The sequence below is a fragment of the Ctenopharyngodon idella genome, chromosome 5 (assembly GCF_019924925.1).
Source record: "Ctenopharyngodon idella isolate HZGC_01 chromosome 5, HZGC01, whole genome shotgun sequence".
NCBI classification, from domain to species: Eukaryota; Metazoa; Chordata; class Actinopteri; order Cypriniformes; family Xenocyprididae; genus Ctenopharyngodon; species Ctenopharyngodon idella.
The window spans coordinates 27,032,048-27,058,643 of record NC_067224.1 but is presented as its reverse complement, the minus strand read 5'-3'; the positions used below and the strand labels follow the sequence as shown (position 1 = coordinate 27,058,643).

The 26,596-nt window shown below is 37.1% G+C and overlaps 1 protein-coding gene across 2 annotated transcripts; it reads left to right on the top strand.

Moving 5' to 3' along the window:
• The first annotated feature begins 279 nt into the window (after nucleotides 1-279).
• mfsd3 (major facilitator superfamily domain containing 3) lies at nucleotides 280-26,347 on the top strand. Of its 2 annotated transcripts, none has more exons than XM_051893468.1 (6): nucleotides 280-449; nucleotides 847-1,579; nucleotides 8,115-8,262; nucleotides 15,527-15,627; nucleotides 19,168-19,277; nucleotides 23,216-26,347. In XM_051893468.1, the coding sequence occupies exons 2-6, from the start codon at nucleotides 889-891 to the stop codon at nucleotides 23,417-23,419; spliced, it is 1,254 nt and encodes a 417-aa protein (XP_051749428.1). In that variant the 5' UTR covers nucleotides 280-449; nucleotides 847-888; the 3' UTR covers nucleotides 23,420-26,347. The 2 variants fall into 2 exon arrangements, with proteins under 2 accessions (XP_051749428.1, XP_051749427.1); XM_051893467.1 differs by having other exon boundaries at nucleotides 289-458.
• The last annotated feature ends 249 nt before the right edge of the window (nucleotides 26,348-26,596 follow it).

The window sequence follows — 26,596 nt, the reverse complement described above, 5'->3', positions numbered from 1 at the left end:
TAATAGCTACATTATTTAAAAATAAATGAAATTTCTTTTCAAGAGGTTTTATAAATTAACCTGCTGTATAGAAAACTGTTACCACAAAAGATTGAGGATGACAAAGACTAGACTGTGTGAGAAACATGTTTGGCTGGAACAATGGGAGTGGTGGGAAATGGATAAATATTGACTAAGAGAAAGGGCGTGATGTCTTTAAAAGAAACAATACAGTACTTTATAATGTCATCGGTGTCAGCACACGCCAAATCTTGCTGTGATTCCTGCCCTACGCTGCAGTACCGGGTGGCGCTGTTGGATTATTGGCTGTGAGACAGAGGCTCTGTCGAGTGCTATATGTTGATTGGTTGAATTAGTGTGTTACGTCACGCGCTCGCGCGGAAGTAACAAGGATTGGAAAATAGAGGTTATGCAGCATCGAGCACAGCAGTTGAAGAAGACATTTACCTGTAAATACAGTAAGACATTTGCTTTACTTAAATTGTGTTATTTGTAAATTGATATATGTATAATGTTCGTGGTCCTAATTGAAAGTCTCCTTCAAGTAGAGCAAATGTGGACAGTAATGGACTGTTTATGACTGTGAATGAATCGTTCTTATGCTCAAATATTTAATTTTAGTGTAAAGCAGTTTGCAGAATGTTTATAAAAAGATATCTAATGACACTTGCAAATGTTCTATCATTTATATCAAGGTATGATGTTATGTTAGTGTCGTTGAATGAATGAATGAACCGCTCAGCACTCTTTGCAATGCTGGTTTGTGTTTTTAAATAGAAAAATGCATTAAACCAATAAGTTGACTTGACAAGTCCATGTCAAACACTCTACTTCTGTTCGTTACAGAATACAGCCATGAGCTGAGGCTCCCCAAACCCACCTTTCTCAATGATAAACGACAAGCTGGTGTTCCTGGGTCTCCTTTACTTCATCCAGGGGATTCCATATGGCCTGCAGTCATCCCTGCTCCCAGTGTACCTGCGCGGTGCCGGTCACTCCCTCACCCGCATCAGCCTCACCAAAATCCTCTACTTCCCCTGGGTGCTCAAGGTACTTTGGGCCCCTCTGGTGGACCGGACAGCTACCAAGCGCTGCTGGTTGGTGGGCACTGTGGCTGGACTGGCCCTTACCTGTTTGGTGAGCGCTACTATTTCACCTGATGTTCAGTACATGAGTGTAGCGGGCTCCCTGCTCGCCATGAACATGCTGGTATCCGTGCAGGACATTGCGGCAGATGGGGCGGCTGTGCGACTGCTCAGGGGGCAGGGGGAGCTGGGTCTGGGGAACACTGTACAGGTGGTGGGGTATAAAGCTGGGTCTGTGTTTGCTGGAGGGGGGCTCCTGGCTGTGATTGATGTTGCAGGCTGGGGCTGGATGTTCACACTGCTGGCCTGCGTGTACGGTGGTGTTGCTCTGTTCGTGTGGGGCGCCCCGGTGTTGGATGGAGAGTCAGCGCGGGGACAGGGAGAAGGACGAAGAGGGCCAAAGGATGTGATGCAGCCATGGAAGGTGTGGAGGAAGCTCTTGTCTGTGCCAGGAACGCCATGGACGATGTTCTACGTCCTCACTTACAAGCTAGGTAAGATATTTGTTAAATTCAACATCATTTACATCATTTACATTTGTTGAATAAGGTGACACACACCTATTGTACTGAAAAAATTGTATTCAGACAGTTTAATATGTAAAGGTGTGTAATTTCTACATCACCAGAAAAAAAATTGCAGGTTTTCCAAACATTTATAACTTTCCCTTCTGCCCCACTATTCTCACATTCTATAGATTTACTAGTCATTTTCACGTTTAACATTTACAAATAATTTTATTGAAATGTATTATTATTTTAAAAATATATATTTGTGTGTGTGTGTGTATATAATATATATAATATATATATATATATATATATATACATACATACACATTTTAATAGAATTATTTGTAAATGTTAAATATTATTTATGTGCTGTGATAACTATACAGCTATAAGTAAGCGATTTCTTAAGTTATTTAGCAGGAAAGTGACTAATTTATGTCAGAATGGTGGGACGGAGTGAAAATTATAGTTATAAGTTATATAAGTTATAAATCAAAAACAACAACAACGCTTTACTGTGACTGATCACAAACTTAAAACTGAGCAGAATATATACAAAAATATATATTTTTTAGTTCATGGACAGTCATGGTAATGTGTTGTTTTGCCACAAGATGGCAGCCTTGCCCTTTTCCATTCTTACTGTCACATTATTCTCCATGGCTTTGAAGCCGCTAAACATCAGGAAACCATACACAGTTGAGCCATCCAGTTGTTCAGAATGTCTGTACTGAAACTGATATTGAAATCTTTCGTTTAACTTTAAGCTAGCATTTCACCACAAGCCTAACTCCTGTGTCATGATTTAAATCAAGAATATAGGTATAAATAGCAGCTAATGAATCACTTTCAATGAGCTGAATGTGGTGTTTGGCACCAGAAGGGGATTATGTCCAGATTAGAGTCTCTTTGTGTCTGTGGTATTTTCATTGAAAACTGAATATGTTTATATGAATGTGTTTTGTTTATGTCGCTTCATTTGAGTGCAATATTTTTTGTAAAATTTGAGCAATTTAATCAGAAAACCAAGCTTTGTGTGGCTTGTGTATGTACAGTATATGGATATGTGTCTCTGGCAAAGAGAGAGAGGTGGCATTGTAATCAGATGAGCTCCAGCAGACAAAATCAGACAGGACAAGCGGCAACCCCCCTGTTAATCCGTCTTATAAGGTTTCTCCCCCTGATCATCATCATAATCATTATTAAACAGCACTTCAGATGACACAAACTACTTTACTAATTCAATAACATCTTTTGTTTACAAGTGTGCTAGCCAAGTACACTGCAGAACATTATTTTTATTGTCTTATTTTTCAGTAAATATGTCTATAAAATAATATGCATTTACTTGAAACAAATTAGCATAAGATAAGATTTGTTTTAGAGAATATGTCATGAATTAAGTTTATTTTTTGTTTTCCATTGACAATTTTTTTATTTTTTAATAGAAAATCTTACTAATTAGGTTTTTTTTAGCACAAATTGTCCAATTTTGTGCAGTTTGTGTTTAAAGCAAACAACAACAAACAAATCTGCCAGCGGGATAAGAAAAATTCAACTTAATTCTCTGAAAACATGGAGTTTTGCATCTCAATTATTTATTTTTAAGATTGTATAAACGTTAGTATGGATTTTTTTTTAGAAAACAAGACAATTTTTGATTAAGAAAATTGTTTTGCATTGTTTATCCCTAAAAAATCACTAAAAGACATTAGAAATCACATTAAAACTATTAACGCATATTGATGGTGAGTGAAGATGCAAAGTCTTAGAATCCACCATGCATTAAATGGTCATTTGCAATTAATTATTGCTTATTTCTCAAAAGCTTTATATGATCATATATTACAGTACATAGGAATTCACAAACTAAAGTTCTCTGTTATATACTTCAGGATTTAATAAGATGTTTATTGGATTGTAGAATAATGTGTCTTACTAAGATTACAAATCAATCACGCTTTACGGCGTTGCTTGTCATCTAGCGCCTCAATTGCATCACAGGTTGTTACTAAAATGTGTTCATCCCAAGCGTTGATAAAGGGTGATGGAGGGACAGTGATGGGATGGAGGGGGCTGGGATCAGGCCAGACATGCTTCCCTGGGAAGTGTCCGGCTGGAGGTGGGAGTGTACTTGTGGGGGGTTAATTTCGGACTCTGTATGGGAGTAAAAAGCCACTTTTGCTCTGTGTCTGTCTGTCTTTCACTCTCTTTCTCTAACTATATACACATAACACACACTCATACACACGTACATTGCATGTATATCGCCTGATGCTGCCCTCCCTCTGTCCCGCACAGCAGGGGCTAGGGAAAGGAGGGGCTCGCAGGGGGGATGGAGGGGTGACGCGAACAGGAGGCAAATATTTTCTAGAGGGAACGCGGAGGACTGCAGGGGGGATGAATTAATGAACACCCACCACATGGTCAGCTATGAGAGAGAGTGAGAGAGCAAGAGAGATGGTGGGGTGCAGGGGGCATTTCTTATGGTGAGAAAGCGTGCGAGTGGAGGCTGATGGAGAAAAGACAGAATTCCAAGGAAGAAGATGAGTAAAGTATGTGATGTCTTTAAGTTGACCTACATTGTTTTCCCATTGTCTGGACCATTGTGTAACTCGGGTGTGAACATTAAAAAGCATTCTGTTTAGATATGTGAGCTTACATAACATTTTGAATAGGATGCGTCTCCGTTCCCTATCCATACCAAGTATCTTCGCTCACATTCACATAGCTAACGGTGCAAGTGATAGTTCTCTATGCTTTTGTTTCAGCCAAACAATTATGTCATTGTGTCCCAGAATGTAAAGGGAATAACCTAGACCTTTGCGTATTCTAACCTCAGAGGTCCGTAGAGACTTGGTACGGAGCTTGTTGTTGGTTGAGGAGCATTTATAATGGAGTTGTGTGACCTGCTCAAGTACACACAGATGCAGATACACACGGCACAGTGACCTACATGAACTGGGAGGGACCCAGGTTCCTCAGGCTGTTCCCATGCTGAAGACTATGGGGACTTTAAATCATAGAGCTGGTTTTAGTCAGCATCTAGTTGACTATGATGGCATTTCATTGAAATGCATGCTCATGTTGCTCCAAACCTGTATGGCTTTCTATATTCTGTGGAACACAAAAGGTGAATACTTGAAAAATATCCTGGCCTTTCTTTTCTGTGCAATAAAAATAACAGAGGACTGGAGCTATCAAGTTTAACATGATTAAAATGATTTATCCACTATATTTCAAGTCTTCTGAAGACATGATAGCCTTGTGTGAGGAACAAACTAAAATGTAAATCATTATTCACTGAGATTCCTTACATCTGTATTGCAGTTTGGTATGTCATGAAAATAGAGATATCTGATATATTTTTGGTTTTGAGTGAAATTTCCAATGAATCAGGTGATCCAATTCACAAAACCTGTCTCAGTGATTTGTTCATGAATCAGACTGATTTGTTTGTCAAATTCAACTCGCTGGCTCGATCTGATTGTATCAGTTAACAAGGCACTGGATGGGAAGATCTCTGTTAATAATCAAATACATTTCAGTCTTTTCATTACACAAAGCTGTAAATCATGCAAAATATTGATACTTTATGGTGCTTTTGTGTCCTGTCTGAGACTTGAAAGCTCCAGTCCTTATTCATTTTAATTGCGTGTAATTAACCAGTATATCCTTAAAATATCTCGTTTTGGTTCCATTGAAGAAATTAAAAGTGCAGTGTGTAAAATGTGGGAGGATATATTGACAGAAATGCAATATAATATACATAACTATGTTTTCAGTGGTGCATAAAGACCTTACACAATGAACCGCTGTGTATTTAATACTTAGAATGAGCCATTTCTGTCTCGTACACCACGGGTCCCCCCTCCATGTCAAGTCACCATTATGCACCGGCATGTTTCTACAGTAACTCTAAACGGACAAACCTGCTCTACAGATCACGTTTCGTCACTATGTTCAGAGGCAGCTTGCATCGTCACTACGTTGAATATGCACAAAGTAGTAGTAGTAGTAGTCGTCGTCTGGTTTATTAGAAGCAGAGACCATTCTTTGTTAGAAGTAAGAAGAAAAATTATTGCTTTAATGTACTCTCTGCTGTCTCAGACGATGACATCTTTGTCGTGTCGGCCAGACGGCCACCATAGCTTCTCCGAAAGGGAGGGGTGTGCGCTGTTAGTTGCAGTTCGCAACCTCACCACTAAATGCCCTTTTACACATTGCACCTTTAAGTTTGGACCACTATGAGGGTGAGTAAAAGATGATAATTTTCTTTTTAGCTTGAACTATCGCTTTAATTGTAATCCTTTAACAGATTTTCTTTTTTATGAAATGCAGTGGCAGAAAACCTTTAAAAAGGAGCTTTAGATCTTTCATCAAGTTTCAGTCAGATGTATCAGTATCATGCAATTGTAGTACAGTTCTTTACCTATTTGCTGTCATAATTGTTCAGTCTCATCCTGAATCTGTTGGCCGTTTTTGTCTTCATCTGTTCCCCATTATCTATCGTTGTTAACTGAGGTGAACTGATAAAGCATCTCTCCCCACTCTCTCTCTAACTCCCCCCTTTCTCCTCCCAGTGCCTCCCCTCTTCTGCTTTCCTTCGCTGTGTTTTTGTGGATGTCTAATGAAATCCCATGTGAAATGGACAATTGTTGCTCTGAGATTATTTATAGACATAAATAAGCAGCCTTGTTGTTTGTTTTCAATCCCTGCTTAAGAAATAATTAGTTTGAAGCAGCGTAGGAGAAAAAAAAAGACTGAGACAGAACGCTGAACGCATGTCCAGACTTCACATATGAGATGATTTACAGCATCTGAACTGTTCAATCATCATCTTTTTTTTGCAATTTATTTATAAAGCACTTTTAAAAACAACTTTTAGTTGACCAATGTGCTGTACAATTTGTAAACATATACAAAGAGCAAACACACATAATACACTAATATTATAGAACATATACATCTAACTACTCACATAAAAACAACAAGCTACTAACATATCATAAAGTTGGGTTAGACAAAAAAAGCCAGAGAGTTTTTAAGAGGGGTTTAAAAGATACAATTAATTGGCATTTTGTATACATTTACATTACCATGTTGACACTGATCACTGTTTGTTTTACAGTGTTCCCTAGATAAATTTTCAACTATATTAATTGTAATATTTTAGTGAACACACACCCGGAGCAGTGGGCAGCCATTTTTTTTCTGCGGCACCCGGGGAGCGATTGGGGGGTTGGTGCCTTGCTCAAAGGCACCTCAGTTGTGGGTAATGAGAGTGGAAGAGAGAGCTCTTCATTTACTTTCCCCACCTACATTTCCTGCTGGTACTGAGACTTGAACCCGTGACCTTCGGGTTACAAGTCCGACTTGCAAAGACATTTTTACTGTGGTTTTGACAATGGTAATGGCCTCCGTAGTGCTATCTGTGGTTACTATACTCTAAAACAAGTAAATTATGGTTATGCAAATGCAGGATCTGTGCTAGAGTTTCAAGGGTTAGGTGATAAATGAGTATTTTGACATTAGTCAACACACAATATAAGCAAAGTAACACGCAATGCCCTGTGTGCAAAGTGAATGTGACTGGCTTGAATGTGCTCATCCTTATGTAAAATTGCATCCTTATTCCTTGAACGCATTGGACCTGGGTGGCATAGCTGCCTTATATGAAAAAAGATGTGCTGAATGTGAAAAATGAGTCCCATTGTTCATTGTTGCCACCACATTACAAACTTTACAACATCCTTTACAAATTTAGTTCTACTGTCAGACTCAATCCCCCACAAAGAAAGCGATGTCAAAGCACTCACGTGGCGCTGTCAGCGACCGTAGCAGAACTCAGGCAGAAGCGTCTGATTTTTGATTTGATTTTCTGTTTTTGTTTCTCACCGGTTTCATCCCGGGGTCCCCGGAAGCGCAGTTTCTGTTTGACGGCGGTCTCAGAGCTGTCAGTCAGCGGGCTGTCTCGCTGTCAAACTGAAGGCAGACTCCATAAATAATGACAATGGCGTTAAATAATACACGGCGGCGGGTTACCAAGGCCTCTGCGCACCCACTATCATGCAGCGAGGCAGGACTCAGCGCAATGTAACGGCAACGCTTTCACTGGCAGCTTTTGTTTTTGTCACATTTGTCTGAGTTTAAGTGACAAACTCTGACTGGAAGGCAATCCAGGCACTGATCCTTTGAGGAGTAAAGAAACAAAACCATGGCCTCTGCTCAGGTTATCACTTTTTTCCATTCTCAGATAAGTGTTTTATTTTGACTAAGTTTGTGCTGTAATATGCAGTTAATATCATGAGTTTAACACCAGGTTTGAGAAAAGTCTGATGCAATGTTAAGAATCCAGCACATTTTCAGTAATCATGTCAATTATCTTGGTCTTTTCGTTCTCTCTATCTAAAGTCCAGAGTTTTCCAAGAAAAGAGCATTTACAATCATTGAACTATGTGTGTGTGTGTGTGTGTGTGTGTGTGTGTGCTGATGTAATCCTATGTTTTCTGTACAGGTGAACAGGGTGCTATCACCATGTTTCCTCTCTTCCTGCTGGACCACCACATGACGGCCAGAGAACTGGGGGTGTGGAACGGTGTGGTTGCCATGGCGTTTTCCATCTGCGGCTCATCAATCGGGGGCTTCTTGCTCTCTCAGTACAGGTAGGGAGTGTGTTTTGTAATAAAACGATGGTGAAACTGACTCAATTCTAGCTGCAACACCCTTTCAGCCAAGTCACGCTTTGCTATTAATGTTGCAGGAATGGTGTTGGAAGACTTTGTTCTTTTTGATTTCACCTTACATGTTTTTCTAAGCCCCCTCTTGCTTTATCGGTTTCTGTAGCCCACCATCTCTCTGTGAAAGAAACATGGCCCTTTTCTTTTTCTCAGTGTTTTCTCACTATATCTCTCCACCCATCTCAGCCCCAGGCGTGAAAGAAGGAGAGAGAAAGAGATAGAGAGTGTGTGTGAGAGATAGAAGGAGTGATAGTAATGGAAGTAAACACAGCCTTTTGTGGGAGCTGAGAGTAAAGAAGGCTCAGGTGTGAGCTGAAAGGCCTCCAGGATGCATAAGGTTGGACTGCGTGAATAGAGATATACTTGTTGCTGATACGTTGCCCTTGTCTACTGAACTGAGACCGGTTTTTGCCAGTTATGTCTTGCAAAAGTTAAGATATGAGTTTGGTTGCCTAAACCGTTCCAAGAGCAGCTGAAGTCGCTTATCTTCCTCAAGCGATATTGACTCATAAGCCCACACACCTGTTAGTGTGCTCAGAGAAAGGCATGAGGAAGAGGATTTTGGAGAAACACAGGTTCTGTGGTTCTGTGTTTATTTTGTTCCTTCCAGACTTGAGGGCAGACATCCAGTCATGTATCAGAGTTTAAAGTGAAATGATACTCTTCATACTGGACATGTGCCATTTTTTTCCAGGCTGATTTGCTTTACATTATGGCATCAAGAAACATTTTAATGCAGTTTTACACACCCCTGGAATGCATTACATTATCTTCTGCACTTGACTGTTGGTGTGTACTTTAGTTAAAATGATGTAATGTTGGTCTATTAATAGCCTGAGAGTAACATCACCCTTAGTCTACTGTCTCTGGGAGCTGCAATTCCCTAACCATCTAAACAGGTATTAGTCACTGAGGTGATGCAAACATTGGCTAGATCAGAGGTCACCAAAATCCAGACCATAACGTTTAAAGTCAGTAAGATGTTGTTGAAAGAAGTCTCTCACCATGGCTGCATTTATCTGTTAAAACACACCTGTTAATATGGAAACATTTCTTATTATTATCAATGTTAACAGTAGTTGTGCTGCTTAAAATCTTTGTGGAAATTGATAAATTTTTCAGGATTTTTAATAAATACAAAGTTCAAAGAACAGCATTTATTTAAAAAATAGAATTTTTTATCATAATAAGCATTTTTCACTGTCATGTTTGAGCAATTTCAAGGTATGGTAGCCAATGTTTTTCATAAACATGTTTTGTTATACTGGTTGAACCTCTTCACATCCTGATAGCAATCGTTAATAGAAGTGTTTTAAATACTAAAAAATGTACATATAACTTCTGTGGATGTCTCGGGACCAAAAAATGTTCGTCCAATCATTGCCTTCGGTCTGAATGTAATGATGGGATGTCTTACCTTCCTGTATTTGCATATCTTCGTGTACCCTGCGTGCCCAGACATCACACATCATCAGCGAGTTACATGATGCTGTGAGTTGTAGACACACAGTCACTGTGTCAATGGCAAAATGAACCTGCAGCAGTCAGGTGGTACAAGTCGGAGCTCTCTAAATTGTGTACATTCATTATTATTGTAAAGTTTTGTGCTTTGAGACTTGAAGTAATTTAACACCTTCTCTCTTGACTGTTTGCAGACTGTGCTCTGGCTGTGTGTGTTCATGTGTTTTGAAGGAGGCATAGCTTTGGGGAGCGCTCTGAAGGGATGGTGGGATCTTGTGTTTTCAAAGCTAGCTTGCTATTGCTAGCCTTTCCCAAATTGCCTACCCTACCTTAAATGCATCCTTCCTGAATTAAAGCATTTCTTTCTTTCTTTCTTTAAAAAAAAAAATCTTACTGACCCCAAATGTTTGAACAGTAGTGTATATTTATTGTAAATAGTCACTAGCCTAGTATTTAATTAACACTTCAGTAGGTCCAGTCTCTAAATTCCCTTCCCTATCCAAACAATCATAACTTGTACTGGGTAACCAGCCAATATGTTGTATGGATATGAAATTAAATGTGCATTTCAGTGTAATATTATTTGCAAGAGTGATTATGGGGAAAATAAATTTCAGGGGCTTTGAGATGATGTGGTCTCTAAGAAATGTAATTATAGATGGATACTGTAAATGAACATGCCTTCAAAATACCAGGGGCCTCATGTATAAAACTTTGAATAGATTTCATCCTAAAAAGTGTGCGTACACAAAAAAAGGCACAAAACTTTTTAGATTTGTAAAACCATATGTATGCCAGAACCTGCACAAAATTCCCTTTAGAAATCCTAATCAGTGAAAGATTGTGTGTGCATGCATCCCCACCCCTAGCCAAAATAACCATTTAAAAAGCTTACAATGCCTAGTTTTACTATGCATATCCTCACCTGCAAATCATTTCTATATGTATTTTTCCATCCATGTAATAGCCTACTACTGCTTTTAAAGGTACAAGACACTAGGACAATATGAGATAGGCGGACTGTAAATGCTGTTTCTGCCATCACATTACATTGCTAAAAATCATTCAGTATCCTTGTCTTGTTTGAAATAAAAATATTCAAATAAAATATGCAGTAAAAAAAAAAAAAAAAAAAAAAAAACACCAAAATTGTAGCTATAAAATACTTTTCAGAGAAGAATTATTCTCATTCATTCCTCTTGGCAAAACAGACAAATTTCAATTGTTTTAAACAAAACTAATTTGTGCAGTTTTACGCATAAAATAAACATATATTTTAAAATGTTTAGATAATTTTTATTGGAAAATGAACAGATACTCATTTTTCAGTGTAACAATTTTCTGACATCAGAAAAAAATAAATAAATAAATAAATAAATAAATATATATATATATATATACACACATCAGTGCTTCACAAAACATTTTAAAAATAAATCATGTAATCAAATAAATCATGTTTACTTCAAATAGGCATTTTCATGATGCTTGGAAGACTGCGTAAGGTGTTATCATTAGGCTGCTGTCTGTCTGCACAGGATAAACAGCACACCTGTGTGTGATGTGGCAGCAGTTGTACAGTATTGTGTCATCAGACCTATGGACCGTTTGACCACCCAAAGAGTCTATGAGTGTCTGTCATTATACCGTCAGAGTCAAGTGTGCATCAATGATCATTATTCGTGTGAAAATATTTCTGCTATTTAGAATACAATTTAAAGAGATTTATCACAGAATTATCATACATCAAGCAATTCTCTCACTGTCGTTAAAACATTAAAATGTAGCATTCCACAGAAAAATTGGTAAAAAGCAGCACATCCATTACAAATATTCATATTTAAATTGATAAATAACTCTTTAACTTCTGGATAATGATTTAATGTAATTTAAGTGCTTAACTCGATTAATGAGGATGGCATATTTCATATAAATTTGTATATTAAATGGAAAAACGAGTTTAAAATAATTTACTTCATTATTTTGCTCACACAAGTTAACAAGTGCATATGCGTGGTCTGTACAGATGCTGTGCGTGTATTTACGGCAAGTTTATTTTTTTATAAATCCTGATATGTGTGTGGAAAATTGTGTACACATATTTCAATGCCCATTTTGTGCAATGTTTATATGCCAGGCCCCAGGTGAGTGGAACAGATGTGCAGTCCCAAAATATGCGAAAAAATGTACGAGTTAAATATCTATTCTCTCTAATTTTCTTACCTTTCCTTCTCTCTCTTTCTCTCTAACCTCTCCATTTCTCTTGGTCCCTTTGTCTTTTTTTCTGTTTTACCTTTCTCCCTTCCTTTCTCTCTTTTGGTCTCTCTCTCCGTCTCTATGCTAAAGGCAGTGTTAGTGAATGGAGAGGAATGTAAAGTTTCACACGCAGGGGGCTTGTTCATTCGACACAGTCGTGCATTCAGGCCTTGCTTCCCACAGATTGGGTTTCTGTCGTTGTCTGTTCAGGGCCACTAAAAGCTAATTTGGACACTTATCCCGGCCCCATCTGAAACGCTTGAGTGGCCAAAAACTGACCCCCATACACTGATCGCCATCAGCAATCTGAGAGTACGAATCTTATCGGGCCTAACTGCTCGTGTGATACGCCTGTTTTAGACTTGCTTTCGATCTCTCGCACCCTTCTCTCTCTCTCTCTCTCTCTAACTTGCTTGTTTTCCTCTTTAAGACTTTCTCTGTCTTTCTTACAGCTCTTTCTCTCTCTCTCTCTCTCCTCTCATCGGAGTGAAATATGAAAGAGTGTTATTGAGTGGATGCAGGGAGGGTGTTTGCATGAGAATGATGGCAGATTGGCTTTCTGTCTGACCGGCTGCTGTTGTTGACTGGGTTCATCTAGATCTAAAAGGCTGGTTTAAGATGACAGACGATTCCTTACTCTTCTCTTAAAGTTCAGTTGACCTTTACCCACATCTCCTTCTCTCTTTCTCATCTTGCTTTCTCTGTCAGAGGCCTCAGACAGAGTTTATTCACATGGAAAGGACATTTAATTGATGATGCAATTTTATACTTCTTTTTATAACCATAGGGACTAGTCAAACTAATTTTCATGCAACAGATGCTGTCACCAGAGCTTAACTCAAGCCTGGTTCTTAATCATTCTGCCTGACCTCTTTAAGCATTAATGCATGTGTTCATTTTAGAGAACATGATGTAAAATTATGTTAACTGTACTGATAATTGGAAATATTAACACTGTAGAAGCCATGACTCCAGACCCTGTGTGTGATTGACAGGGCCCGACGGGTGTTCTGATTGGAGCTGGTAGAAATTGAGGTGTGTGATGGTCACTAATTAGCGGGGGGTTAATCAGCCCGTGTCTATGGATCTTGTCGCGTTATTGATTATGTCGTTAAGGAAGTTCACCCAGGGGGATTCTTAACTGCTAATAGAGAATCAATTTGAGTGTGCAAGCACAATGCATGTAAGCATATATACAGGAGTGCTTCTCTGTTTCATTGTGGCAGTAAATGTGTGGTTGACTCTCATTAATGTCCTACAATTAGAGATGCACTGATATCACTTTTTCCAGAACGAGGCCGATACCGATACTTTCATTTTTGGTACTCACCAATACCGATACAGATACATGTATTTTTACTGCATTTGTAATTTTAGAATATATTAGGTAGAGAAACCAAAAGAATATTAGCAAAAAATACAAGCTTCTGTTACTTTCACTGTTCATTCTATTGCTCTATCATATTTTGTTTTTCTTTTAATAGCACAGCACATATTTAGAGCTACTTCAGCAGGGCTTTCTTTGTCCTTTGTCGTTTGATTAACACTACAAACACAGCAGCCGGTTTATTAAGCTGCTGTCCCTTTAAGACCGAATGCACGGATCCAATATTGTTACACATACGTTTTATTTCCCATGTGTTTACATTCACATAAGTAAACTGACCAAACTACAAACTTTCTAGAGCTCCCTGAGCCTAGGAGCCTGTGTAGACCTTAATTCACCCCAGGCAGGGCCCGATACCGATACTGGTATCGGTATTGGTGCATCCCTACCTACAATGACTGATCTGTAAAAATTAGCCTTTAGTTTGTTGTGGTATGTATTTTGTTTATTTTTTGTCTTTTTAATGTTGTATTATATTGCACTACCATTCAAAAGTTTAGAGTTTTTTTTTTTTTCTTTTGCTTAACAAGACTTCATTTATTTGATTAAAAACAGGGTCACACTTCTTGGATTAGGGTCCAATTCTCACTATTAACTAACTATTAACTACGACTTTTGCCTCAATAGACTCCTAACTACTGCTTATTAATAGTTAGTAAGGTAGTTGTTAAGTTGGGTAGGATTAAGGGATGTAGAATATGGTCATGCAGAATAAGGCATTATAGTGTTAGTTCACCCAAAAATGAAAATTCTGTCATTTATTCTGTCACCCTCATGCCGTTCCACACCCGTAAGACCTTCGTTAATCTTCGGAACACAAATTAAGATATTTTTGTTGAAATCCAATGGCTCAGTGAGGCCTCCATAGCCAGCAATGACATTTCCTCTCTCAAGATCCATTAATGTTCTAAAAACATATTTAAATCAGTTCATGTGAGTACAGTGGTTCAATATTAATATTATAAAGTGACGAGAATATTTTTGGTGCGCCAAAAAAACAAAATAACGACTTATTTAGTGATGGCTGATTTCAAAACACTGCTTCAGGAAGCTTCGGAGCGTTATGAATCAGCGTGTCAAATCATGATTTGGATCGCATGTCAAACCGCCAAACTGCTGAAATCACATGACTTTGGCGCTCTGAACCGCTGATTCAACACGCTGATTCATAATGCTCCGAAGCTTCCTGAAGCAGTGTTTTGAAATCGGCCATCACTATATAAGTCGTTATTTTGTTTTTTTGGCGCACCAAAAATATTCTCGTCGCTTTATAATATTAATATTGAACCACTGTACTCACATGAACTGATTTAAATATGTTTTTAGTACATTATTGGATCTTGAGAGAGGAAATGTCATTGCTGGCTATAGAGGCCTCACTGAGCCATCGGATTTCAACAAAAATATCTTAATTTGTGTTCCGAAGATTAACGAAGGTCTTACGGGTGTGGAACGGCATGAGGGTGACAGAATAAATGACAGAATTTTCATTTTTGGGTGAACTAACACTATAATGCCTTATTCTGCATGACCATATTCTACATCCCTTAATCCTATGAGGGTGAGGGTGAGTAATTAATGACAGAATTTTCATGAACTAACCTTTTAATATGTGCCTTTATAAGTACTAATAAACAGTCAATATCCTAGTAATATGCATGCTAACTAGTTAATAGTGAAAATTGGACCCTGAAATAAAGTGTTACCAAAAACAGTAATAATATTGTGAAATATTATTACAGTTGAAAATATCTGTTCTTCAGTGTCACATGATCCTTCAGAAATCATTCTAATATGTTGTTTTAGCGCTTAAGAAACACTGTTCTGCTCAATATTTTTATGGACCCTGTACCTGTGATAATAAATAGAAAGTTTGAAAGAGCAGCATTTATTTGAAAATTACATTTTTTTTGTAACATAATAAATGTCTTTACTGTCACTTGTCAAAATCAATTGATTGTGCCCTTGACAAATTAAATTAATTTCTTTAAATATTTTTAACTGTAATGTACAGTATATTATATTATACATATTTGTGGAGTATGAGATGATATGAACTGAACTTTTTCTCTTTTATGTCTTTAGTATTGGCCTGCTGATGAGACGTGTGTTTATGATACGGACTATCAGCATGGTCTTCCAGAGCTCACTTCTCGTAGTGCTGGAGCCCTCTCCCTTGATGAAAGGTGAGAATTTCACATACACACTCAATACATGAACATTCTATAGGACCATTTTATTTTATTTTATTTTATTTTATTTTATTTTATTTTATTTTATTTTATTTTATTTTCAATAGTACACTGCTTTATAAGTTACAGTGTACTGAGTTTTTCTCTGTTCTTTAAGTTTTTCAATGCATTCAAAACATGTTTATTACTGCCATGTACATTTTGTGGATACAGTTTGTTCTTAAGAGCCAAATAGCTTACCTGTACGTATGTGTATATATAGAAGTGAAATTGACCTGTTCTCCGCTGAGCTTTCTACTGTTCCCCTGCATTTAAGAATCCATAGGGCCATCTCCGGTTTCCCACGTTTTCCACTGACAGGCTAAAGTGTCCATTTCAGCACCTTGCACAGAGTAAACAGGTGTTCAGGCAGAGTGTGTCTGAATAAAGCTCTCAACGCTGCATTAAACATCATCTGATTAAAAAAAGGGAGAGTATTAACATGAATGTCATACAGACCAGCATAGAGTTCATCTTGCTGTATGGTGAGATCAGAATAGAAAAGTTAAAATCAAAAGTTGACGTGTGTGATTAAAAATATTGTGTTGTTTTAAAATGGTTTCATTTAGTATTTATTTTAGGATAATGAAGATATTTGCACTCTTTATATGGCAGATTTTAAATATCATCAAAGTTCAACATGTATGAAAAATGTTATTTTGCAAACATTAATACGACCATCACATGATAACGGCAAAAACTTCTTTGGTGCTTAAGTGACGTCTGGAGAATTACAAAAGAAAAATACACTTTTTCAGATTAATCCCGAATTGACAGTTATTGAGTCTGTTCACAGACTTGGTTTCATTTCATCACTTGCTCAGTTTTGTTTATTTGTTGCCTTAGGTATCTGTTTTAATATTAAAAACTGAAGTACCAGAGGCTGATATCTTACCGAAGCCAAACTTTCAGTATTGATCCAACCTTAGATCAGTGTGCTCTCTTTTCTGAGAAATTATATTGAACTTTTGTTCCATAAATCTTCTGTAAGACTCCTGTAGACCTGTTCTGATAACCATCTTCATAGTCCTAGTGCTTGGATTCAGCATAATGCAAGCAAAATTTTATGCATGAACTGTATAGAAGTGATCATACAGAAGTTATGTCAAACATACTCTCTCCCGGTTCAACTTGCTTAAGTGGATTTGCGTTTCTGTTTCTGTCTGCGGAAGCTAACGCTATTTTACCTTGAGTATTCTCACGGCTCACTTTGATAAATGAATAAACCCATATTCATACCCTCTGCCTGTTCCTCTTTTCTTCTTGTGCTGTCTCTTTCTCTCACAGGTGCTTTGAATGTTTATTTAATGACAATGAAAAAAAGGAAATGGGGAAACTCTTTCGTTTTAGCTGTTTTACTCTGTATTTTTTGCCACTGTATTACTTCTTCCCCAGGATGTCGATGCTTTTTAGTCAAGATGTTTTTGTCAGCGAGCTTCTGTTTGACAACTCCCTCATCTCTCTGTCTTTCTTATTCTTTCTCTCTGTCTCTTTTTTTTCCACTCTCCCAAACGAAACGGAACAAAGTAACTCTGCACCCCGTCTAACCCCCCTCCAAAAAGAAAAAAAAAAGAAAAAAGAATGATAAAGTTCTGCAGAAAATATTTTTCAATATTGTATGAGACTGGATGCCTCAGAAGAGCTGATTTTCCTTCCTGTGGTTCCTGGATAAGTAATGGAGAAGTCTTGTTAGGCAGAACTAAACATTTCCAGTGAATAATTCAGATGGAGCTGGATGTGAAAGCTTCATGATTTTTTTTTTTTTTTTTTTTTTTTTGGCAAATGGGCTTCTGGTAATGATTGATTTGAGATTCATGATTTTTAGAGGCTTTAATGGTAGATGGTCTGTCTCATGCTCTGGGTGGATGTTACTCAGGTGATTTAACTAATCAACTTCAAAAAGGCCAAAAAGACACCAATTTCTAAGCGTCAGGGCAACATATAGAGTCAGATTTTGAGTGTCTCAAGTTAAACTGCTAGTAGTTTGACATGGTTCTGTCTGCATGAATGATAGTCTGGGAGAGCTCAGTGTTATAACAAGCATGTACAGTACTGTTCCTGCTAACACAGGCATGACAATGTTGAGTCTGAGTAGAGATGAAATGGTATAAGTTTCATATCATGGCATATTAACCAAAATGATCATGATTATCAATATTTTAGTGGTATTGTTAAAATATGCTGACGAGTTTTATGTCGAAAACCAACAAACAAAAAATAAAAGTAGCAGCACTATGCACTTTTCATTTGCATAAAAATACGTTAATGTTTAAATAAAGTTTTGGCAAAAAAAAAAAAAAAAAAAAGATAAACCTCACATTTCAGCCTTTAATTATTTTTATGAAAAGGATGTCAAAATGATAAATTATCGGTATTTCATATGCTCCATGAACATTTCTAAATAGGCTACCTTATTATCTAAATTGTGGTTGAGGTTTTTTAGAATGCACATTAGCTTATTTTCCATCTACCAGTTAAAATTTACAACAAAAATTCAGTCCGATTTTGTTTTCTCGGTAACCTCTGTAAACAAAGCAGCGCTGCACCTGTAGAGTGCAGCAGTCGGGTTCCAGTAGGTGGCGTTTTTCTGGTAACCTCTGCAAACAAGCAATACACCTATAGAGTGTAACAGCCAGGTTCCAAAAGTAAAAACTTTCAGTTTCTCCATAGGGAAATTGATTTTTAACAATAACTTATAAAAATTTAAAGACAGACCTACTGTCAGCTATGAGGTTGTTGAAGTCCTCCTGTAGTCAATAATTGTATCCCTTAAAACTCATTTTTGATCACCAAAATGACAAATTTAAAAATATTTTCTGGTGAAAAAAAAATTCTTCATGCCTTAAAATAGCTTGAATGTAACTCTACACCCTTGCCTAATTTATTATACGCGAATATATGAATATGCTAATTAGCCCCGCCTCCACTCACTCACGAGCTCAAGAGATCCACACGGTGAACTTAATGAGGTAAACGCTGCACTATAGTATCGCTCTTTACAACGCCAGACACATAACAGTAATGATTTTGATTAGCCGTTTGCTTAACTACGTTATCAAACAGCTACTAATGTGTTGCTAAATGCTTTGAACACTTTAGAACGACAATGGAGAAAGGCATATAGTTCATCATAACATCGCTATATATATCATACACCCGCTATATTGCCAAATATACCCAAATATTTATATCAACAGAAAAACGTATATCGGGATATATTCTCTAGAGACTTTCCTGCTTCAGAGCGGTCATGGTTAATGATAATGCTAAAGCCTGCCGGCACGTTGACATGATTGGTTACAAGACATGACATCAGAAACACCATTTTGTTTAAATGAAATATATGTATATATTTATATGAAAATTCAAAGTCACATTCAAACTTGAGGTGTGTCTGTGACTGACACATGCTGTGAGTTTCCTATGATCTGAGGCTATTGTTGCAGACTTAAAAAGTATGTTGTATTAATGTTTATTGCGTCCGTTCTTCCTCAGGTATGGCAGTGCTGAGTCTGAGTTTGCAGCATTTCATAGCGGGTCTCATCACTACTCTCACTTTCACCACAATGATGAACTGCACACAGAGAGCCGAGGAAAGCATACAGGTATCACACGCCAGCCTCTTCAACTGACCGCAGCTCTTCATGTTCCCTGACGGATCAGAACAGACTGCTTAAAGGCATCACATGTGTTCACCTGAGGTCAACAGCAGGACAAATCTGTTGTGTTTTCTCTTAAGTTTCAGCCGCCAAGCTCTGAAGACAACAAAACACGCATCTTACAGTTTTTGATAGTTGTTGACAGGTAGAGTCTCACAACAGGTCGTGAGCTGCAGAACGCCTGAGAGTGTTTCCTGTCTGCCACATGTGTGAGCACATCACAGCAGTCAAAAGCTTATTTATCTGTCAGTCAATATCTCCACTCAGAGAACTGAGCAGTTTTAACACTCTCTTTAGCTCTGCACGTCAACCCATTTCAACTCATCAATCACCTACAAAGCATACTCATCAGAAAGTATATTCACATTCACAGACTTGACATTTTGATTTATTTATTTATTTTTAATTTGTCAAGATTATATCTTTGGTAGCAGTAGCCCAGTGGTTAGTTTGCATGCTCTTAACATTGAACCTTAGTGCTTATGCGAGCAATGCAAGTTTAAGATTGATTTGAGTTATTTCCAGTCTCTGTTCCCCAATCTTCTCTACGGTTTCAAAACTTTCTTCCTAGCAAAGGTCTCAAAAGTCACATCTTGCACTTGCAATTTGTATATATACAACCGTTCAAAAGTTTGATTTCAGATTTTATGGTGTCAGATACGCTTATGCTCGCCAAGCCTGCATTTATTTGATAGAAAGTTCAGTAAATAATATAATTTATTCCTGTGATGGCAAAGCTAAATCTCCAGCATCATTGCGCCAGTCTTCAGTGTCACATGATCCTTCAGAAACTCCAAACTTTTATATGGTAGTGTAGTATGGCTGTAAATGAATGAAGCCTTTTTTATTCCAGGAATATTAATTGCAGGAGTGATTATAGGGTTTCATTGCAGGAGCAGATTTTTGTACTTTGGTTTATAAGATGCTGTGGTCTTGTAGTTGTACTTGTTCTGCCAACAATTATGCATTTTTTTCTATTAAAGGGTCAGTTCACCCAAAAATGAAAATTGTCATTAATTACTCACCCTCATGTCGTTCCAAACCCATAAGACTTTCGTTCATCTTCGAAATGCAAATGAAGATCTTTTTGATGAAATCTGAGAGCTTTCTGTCCCTCCATAGACAGCCTACACAATTGAAACTTTGACTCTTCAAAATGTTCATAAAGAGATCGTAAAACTAATCCATATGAATTGAGTGGTTTAGTCCAAATTTAATGAAGAGACTCGATCACTTTTTATGATGAACATCTAATTTAGGCTTTTACTCGCATATAAACACTGATCAGAAAACGAACAGAAGCTCAACCAAACCTGAATGACGCACAAGAACAAACCTCTTCGGGAAGCTCAAATGTGCTGCATAACACACGAGAATGAACCTCATTGGTTATGCAGCATGTTTGAGCTTCCGGTAGAGGTTTGTTCTCGTGCGTCATTCAGGTTATGAACTTTTTGAAGCGTCAAAGTTGTGTTGCTGTCTGTGGAGTGACAGAAAGCTCTCAGATTTCATCAAAAAGATCTTCATTTGCATTCCGAAGATGAACAAAAGTCTCACGGGTTTGGAACGACATGAGGGTGAGTAATTAATAACATAATTTTCATTTTTGTGTGAACTAACCCATTAATGTGAGATAATATATTAATTTGTTCTTCAAAAATTAAAGTTTAGTATTTACAGTAAAAAGTTGCTGTTTATATAGTTGTGATGTTTAGGAAATCCATTCTGTAAATCTACAGTATAAACAGATGGCATACAGTGCAAAAGTTTGCTCTTGTGACAATCAGTGCACGTTTTGTTCTGAATATGTGCATAAGATGAATAGGTGGCAGATAGAGCTAACAAATAGTTTTTTTTTAGTTTGTAAAACACACCTAATGCACCATGTCATTGTATTTTTCTTCAGATACTGCTTCTGTGTCACTTTTACAGTGTAAAGACAGCTTACATGTCTATCGAAAAACAGTCCATCTATACCAGCTCTGTTCATCAGCTCCCTATTATGTCCCACTAAACTTGTGTTGTCTAATTTCTCTCTTTGTTAGTTCAGTTGTTCATTCTCTCTATTTGTTTATTTATGTGTCCCCTAGATGATAAACGGTAGTTCTCACTGTTCATAGATATCTCTCCCCTCCCATGTTCTCTCGTTTCGTCCCCTTGTTCATCTTTGACATGACTGTATTGTCCTGTTTAAATGGGCCTGCGCTGCTTGCATGTGATCTTTCACTGCTCTCTCAGCTATTTGTCACTCCATCAACTTAGTATGTGCTGAATTAATGGCACTAACGAAACTCATTAAACAATAAGCTTAAACAAGTGTTGGTATGTTTTCCCTCAGTCTCTAAGCAATTAAAAACATCAGATTCACATTCGGAAGAACATAACCAGGAGGAGGATTGTAAACTGTAGGTTAATTCGAAATGTTCTTATGACTTACATACTGTAGCGAGAGCAGCTTGTGTGTGTTTGTGTGTGTTTGTTTTAAGGTGGTTTTAGATGACCGAAAACTGATACTGTGAATGTTTGTGAAAAGGCCCTGGAGGGAGAAACTGAACACCTTAAACAAGTTTGTAGGAATAAAGGTACTTCACTTAACTTTAGTGGCGGGGCCATGTGAAGGAATGGACTTGGCTTTGCTTTCCCATTCTGTGTGCTAACTCGAAGGACTAGAGTATGTAGACAGACAGAGGAGATGGATTCAGACTGATTCAGACTGCTCTTTGATCCTCATATTGGAATTGTTTTGATGTGAGGCAAAGTAAAAAATTGATAAAGAAGAATCAAGTTAAAAAGTCATAAGTTATTTTGAAGAATATCACACGTCAGAAAGGTCAAAAGCAAAAAGCATTTCTGTTGTGCACGTAATCTGGAGTGTTACGCTTTGGCACTTATGGCGCCGACCTGAGTTTGAATCCGGCTCAGTTTTTTTTCTTTTTTTCTCTAAATGCCATCTTTGCCTCATCTCCCTGATGTTTCCTGTACTATCTCGGACTGTCCTGTCCTATGAAGACAATTAGGGCCATGATATTTAAATTAACGAAGCACAAAGTATATTAGTTATCATACGAAATTGGAGTTATTTTTAATTTGTTGTAATATTGTATATTTCATTGTGATATTGTATATTTAATTATGCATATTCAATTGTGCCTGCTCATTTCACCTATTTTTACATTTAGATTACCTTTGCCATCATCTACTTAAAGTTTCTTTAAAAATACTAATACATGAATAATCTCAAATTAAATATCCATTTTCATATGTACATTATAGTGTTAATCTTAGTAATTTTAGTACTTCAACTTATTTTATTTTTAGTTGCTAAGGCAACATTTTTATTTTTGTTTCAGTTTTTCATCTAATATTTATATATATATATATTTTTTATTACAGCTTTATTTCAGTCAACGGAAACTTTTCTTTATAGTTTTAGTTTCAGTTTAGTAAACAACAACAAAACTGAAAATGATCCCATGTTGTGATAAACATTACATGTTGTGATGTCTAAATGCACTTATTATTTAACATGCAAGATTCTAGTTAGTGTTTTCTTTTTAAGTTATTAAGGCAATATAGTGTAGAATTGTTATATAAGTAATTTATTGGTTTTCGGCCATTGGGCTGTTGGCCAATTTTTAAAAAATCGGTGCATCCTTAATGTAAAGATCACTTGTGTAATTAAGTGCAGGACCTTTGCAGGAAGTAAAAACATTTTTAAAAAGTAGAGATCAGTGAGTGAATGGCATGTTGCACACATGGCATGCCTAACAGCAAAACGCATTCCCCTTTATAATTTACTGTCCCTTTTTCACTATTGAGTAAATCCCAAAAATTGTCAAAAGTTAATGCTTTCTATATTTCTCTCTTTCTCTGTCTATCTTTAGGCTACCCACTACAGTTTTCTGGCCACTCTGGAGGTCCTGGGGAAACTGAGTTTCAGTGCTTTGGCTGGAGGTATGGTGGACACTGTGGGCTTTCCCATAGCCTTCATCCTCTTCCTTTTCCTCACCTCCAGCAGTGCCCTGCACGTGTGGAGAGCCACAGAGACTGGCGTACTGAAGGAGCAGCTTAAAGAGCAGCCAAAGTGACCAGTGAGAGCCGTGTGTTTATGTCTGGTGACCAAGTAACCAGAGATGCAAATATGTTGTTTTTATTTGTATTTATTTGTGACACAACCAGCATTTTCCGTGACAAGAGCCACATGAGCACTCGCACTGAAAGCCAGTACCTCTCTGAAAAACACTGCAAATGTTTAACAGCTACATATAGTCAACTAGATTTAAAGGTACTTGCTTTTATACAACAATGGCAAGCAGACTGAGCTATGGCAACACTGTGAACATATTATCTAGTCTGCCTGAAGGACAACAGTCAATCATTAAAAAAACAAAATATGGTTAATCCATTATGTTTGCTATAATGGACAATGCCAAATGTATAATTCAACAGAATTTTACTGGTTATAAAAGGTTAACAGCTTGTTTAAGGGTCTAGTTTGGATTACTGTAGTTATACACACCCTAGTCATTTACACATTTCCTTATATGCAGCATGTATTCACCTTAGAAATGCCTTTAGTTTTTAACCGGATGCTCTCTGACACCTTTGGAAACACTTGCAGCAAATTCAGCTTAATGACCATTCAGCAACATGCTGCATTTTAAGAACCGCTTGACTTTAGAGTCATGCAAATTTATAAGCAGTATAAACATTGAATTATGGTTCTATGGTTAGTGGAGTGCTTTTGTATTCTCAATGCAATACTTTTATTAAAGGGGTCATATCATGGGAAAATAAAAGTTCAGTGTACACAATGTACTACACTGTACCTTTTGACAATGTTATACATTGATTCATATTTGTAGTTCAGCAACTCGGCCAAAACATATTACCTAACTCCTCAAGAATTAATAATGAGAGTTAAATGAGTTAAAAACCTTGTGCTGCTCCTGGTTGTGCATAGCACCTGAGACATCTGCTTGGATTGTTAGGAAATGTAAGGAAAGAGTAGCCCTGCAGCAAAGTGACCAAACTGTTTCTCATTTTACTTACCTAGATTTGCTGTTTCATTCAGCAAGTCAGAGAGAGGGTGGAAAGCAGTCATGACAAACTAAATTAGTTTTGATGCAGAAAACTTGACTAACGTTGTAAGTGGACCTCAGGGAAAAAAATATTTTAAAAAAGTATGATATGACCCCTTTAATGTCTGTTAAATACTGTACATTGAAACTCATCAAGCTCATTTTTTGAGCCAGTACTATATTGTTTAAAATGATTATTTTTTGTATAATGAGTTGTCTGCATTTCCTATGCAATAACACAAATTATTCATGATTGTTCAATACAACTTTGCTTCTCATGGTACCTAAAAAAAAAAAAAAAAAAAATTTTTTTTTCTTTTTGAGGTTCTCGAGTTAGTGAAATATAGACTATCATCATTAATTGATATACAAATATTAATCCTGAAGTTCTTATGAAGGACTGGGTAATTCTCTGAGTCACTACCTTTTATTTTTGAATATGTTTGAATTGCCTTACTTTTTAATATAATTTATTGCAGAGCCAAAACATGTGGAGATATTGTTGAGCCTACATAGGCATACGTGTGGGTTTTGCCATAACTAATGTGTTTAAGATACCTTGAACCTATAATGTACTATAATTATTTATACAAATTTTTGAGGGGAATTTCAATTGCAAAAAAAAAGAAGCAGAAAATGGAAATGCAGCTATACATGTATATGTTTTCCATTCTGCAGAAAAAATATTTAAATATATATAATACACTATAAGGTATGGCCAATTAATGGTTATCATTAAATCCTCTGATAAGCAAAGGCCTTTCCAAAAAAGAACCATTTTTTGGGGGATATTAGCCCTAACTATACATGTAGGTGACTCAAAAATAAAAGCTATTACTGAATCCAGAATGTGCCTGTGCTTTTATGAGCTTATCAGACAAGAATTAAAAGCCATTCGTCTGTGTTATTAAGAGAGCTTGGCCATACCACTTAACCTTAGTCTTTAGAAAATCCAATATTGTGTTGTGCACATTTGTGGTTTATACACTGCTCTAAAGATATAAAGCACAGTGAAACGCTAACAACTCAAGTATTTCCCCTGATGGAGCCTGGAGACGTTTTCCTATGAGATGACGTAATAACTGTAGAACCGTATGTTGTTGATGGGACTGAACCATATCCCCAGCTTTTACCGTGACATTCTATACTCTCCCTCATCATGACAGAGGTGATTCTTCCTGAGCTGTCAAAGGGATTAGGAGTCCTTACGCAATTCATAAATAGACCGCTCTTCACCTTTTCACTGAGACATTATTTCCTGGGTGGTTTAGACAGAAAGAAAGGACAGGGAAGAAAGGAAGGCAGCGTCTTCTTCACACTTCACCTTCGCAAAAGCACAAGAGACCAAGAACTGGTCAAACAGAGAGTGTGTGTTTACATGCGCAGTTATGATTGAGCCACAGCAGGTTTTTGCATCGTCGTCAAAAGTATATTCAGAAATATAGATTAACTATTCATTATTTCACAGGATGTAGTGTATAGTTTCTTCAGTTCTTAGCAAGATACAGATGTTGTTTGCTTTAAAGCACATTGCGGTGGAAGATGTTAAATCTGGGTCCACATGTTTTAGCAAGATTGGAATGTATGTCACTCACGTGTCATGTTATTAAATTGTCCATGCTTTCAGTTATGAAAAAGTATAGTATTCTCAACTGTTTAGCATGTTTTCAAAATGTATACAGTAAATCCAACTCAGTCTGTGATGTTTTTTAACATCATAAATCTATTTTTTTATTTTCATTTTTACATTTTCTGCATCTTGAGAACCCCAGAAATGTGAAGGGTGCATTCTGCTGATTTTTTTTCCTCTTCAAAATCAACACATACTTGTAAAAAAATGTTTAAAAGTCTGCTGAATCTATCTCTGCCTGTTATGGTGTTGTGGTAAGATTTTCTGTTGGTACGAAAATAAAAAGTATTGATTATTTTAAAGAATTCTGTCTACAATTTCTTAAATTGGTAGCCATATACAGGGTTGTTGTTTTGTTTTTTTATGCTGTTTTCTCCAGTTAACCTCCAATTAGCGCAGGGCATTAAATGTCTCCTGGATTCCCATTTAAAGACAGCTGAACGTGACCACCAACTGTTTTTAAGGTAGCAAAGCTGTTGTAAATTGACTTGTCTTACCTAATAGCAACAAACAATAGGTATGACATGAAACAGACCTCAAGTTGTTTCTTGTGC

What these genes read in the sequence shown, in the direction of transcription:
- mfsd3 (XM_051893468.1), top strand. Translation starts at nt 889, where the DNA reads ATGATAAACGACAAGCTGGTGTTCCTGGGTCTCCTTTACTTCATCCAG. An exon ending in TTCTTGCTCTCTCAGTACAG is followed by an intron (nt 8,263 to 15,526) that starts GTAGGGAGTGTG and finishes TTATGTCTTTAG; the next exon opens with TATTGGCCTGCTGATGAGAC. An exon ending in GCCCTCTCCCTTGATGAAAG is followed by an intron (nt 15,628 to 19,167) that starts GTGAGAATTTCA and finishes GTTCTTCCTCAG; the next exon opens with GTATGGCAGTGCTGAGTCTG.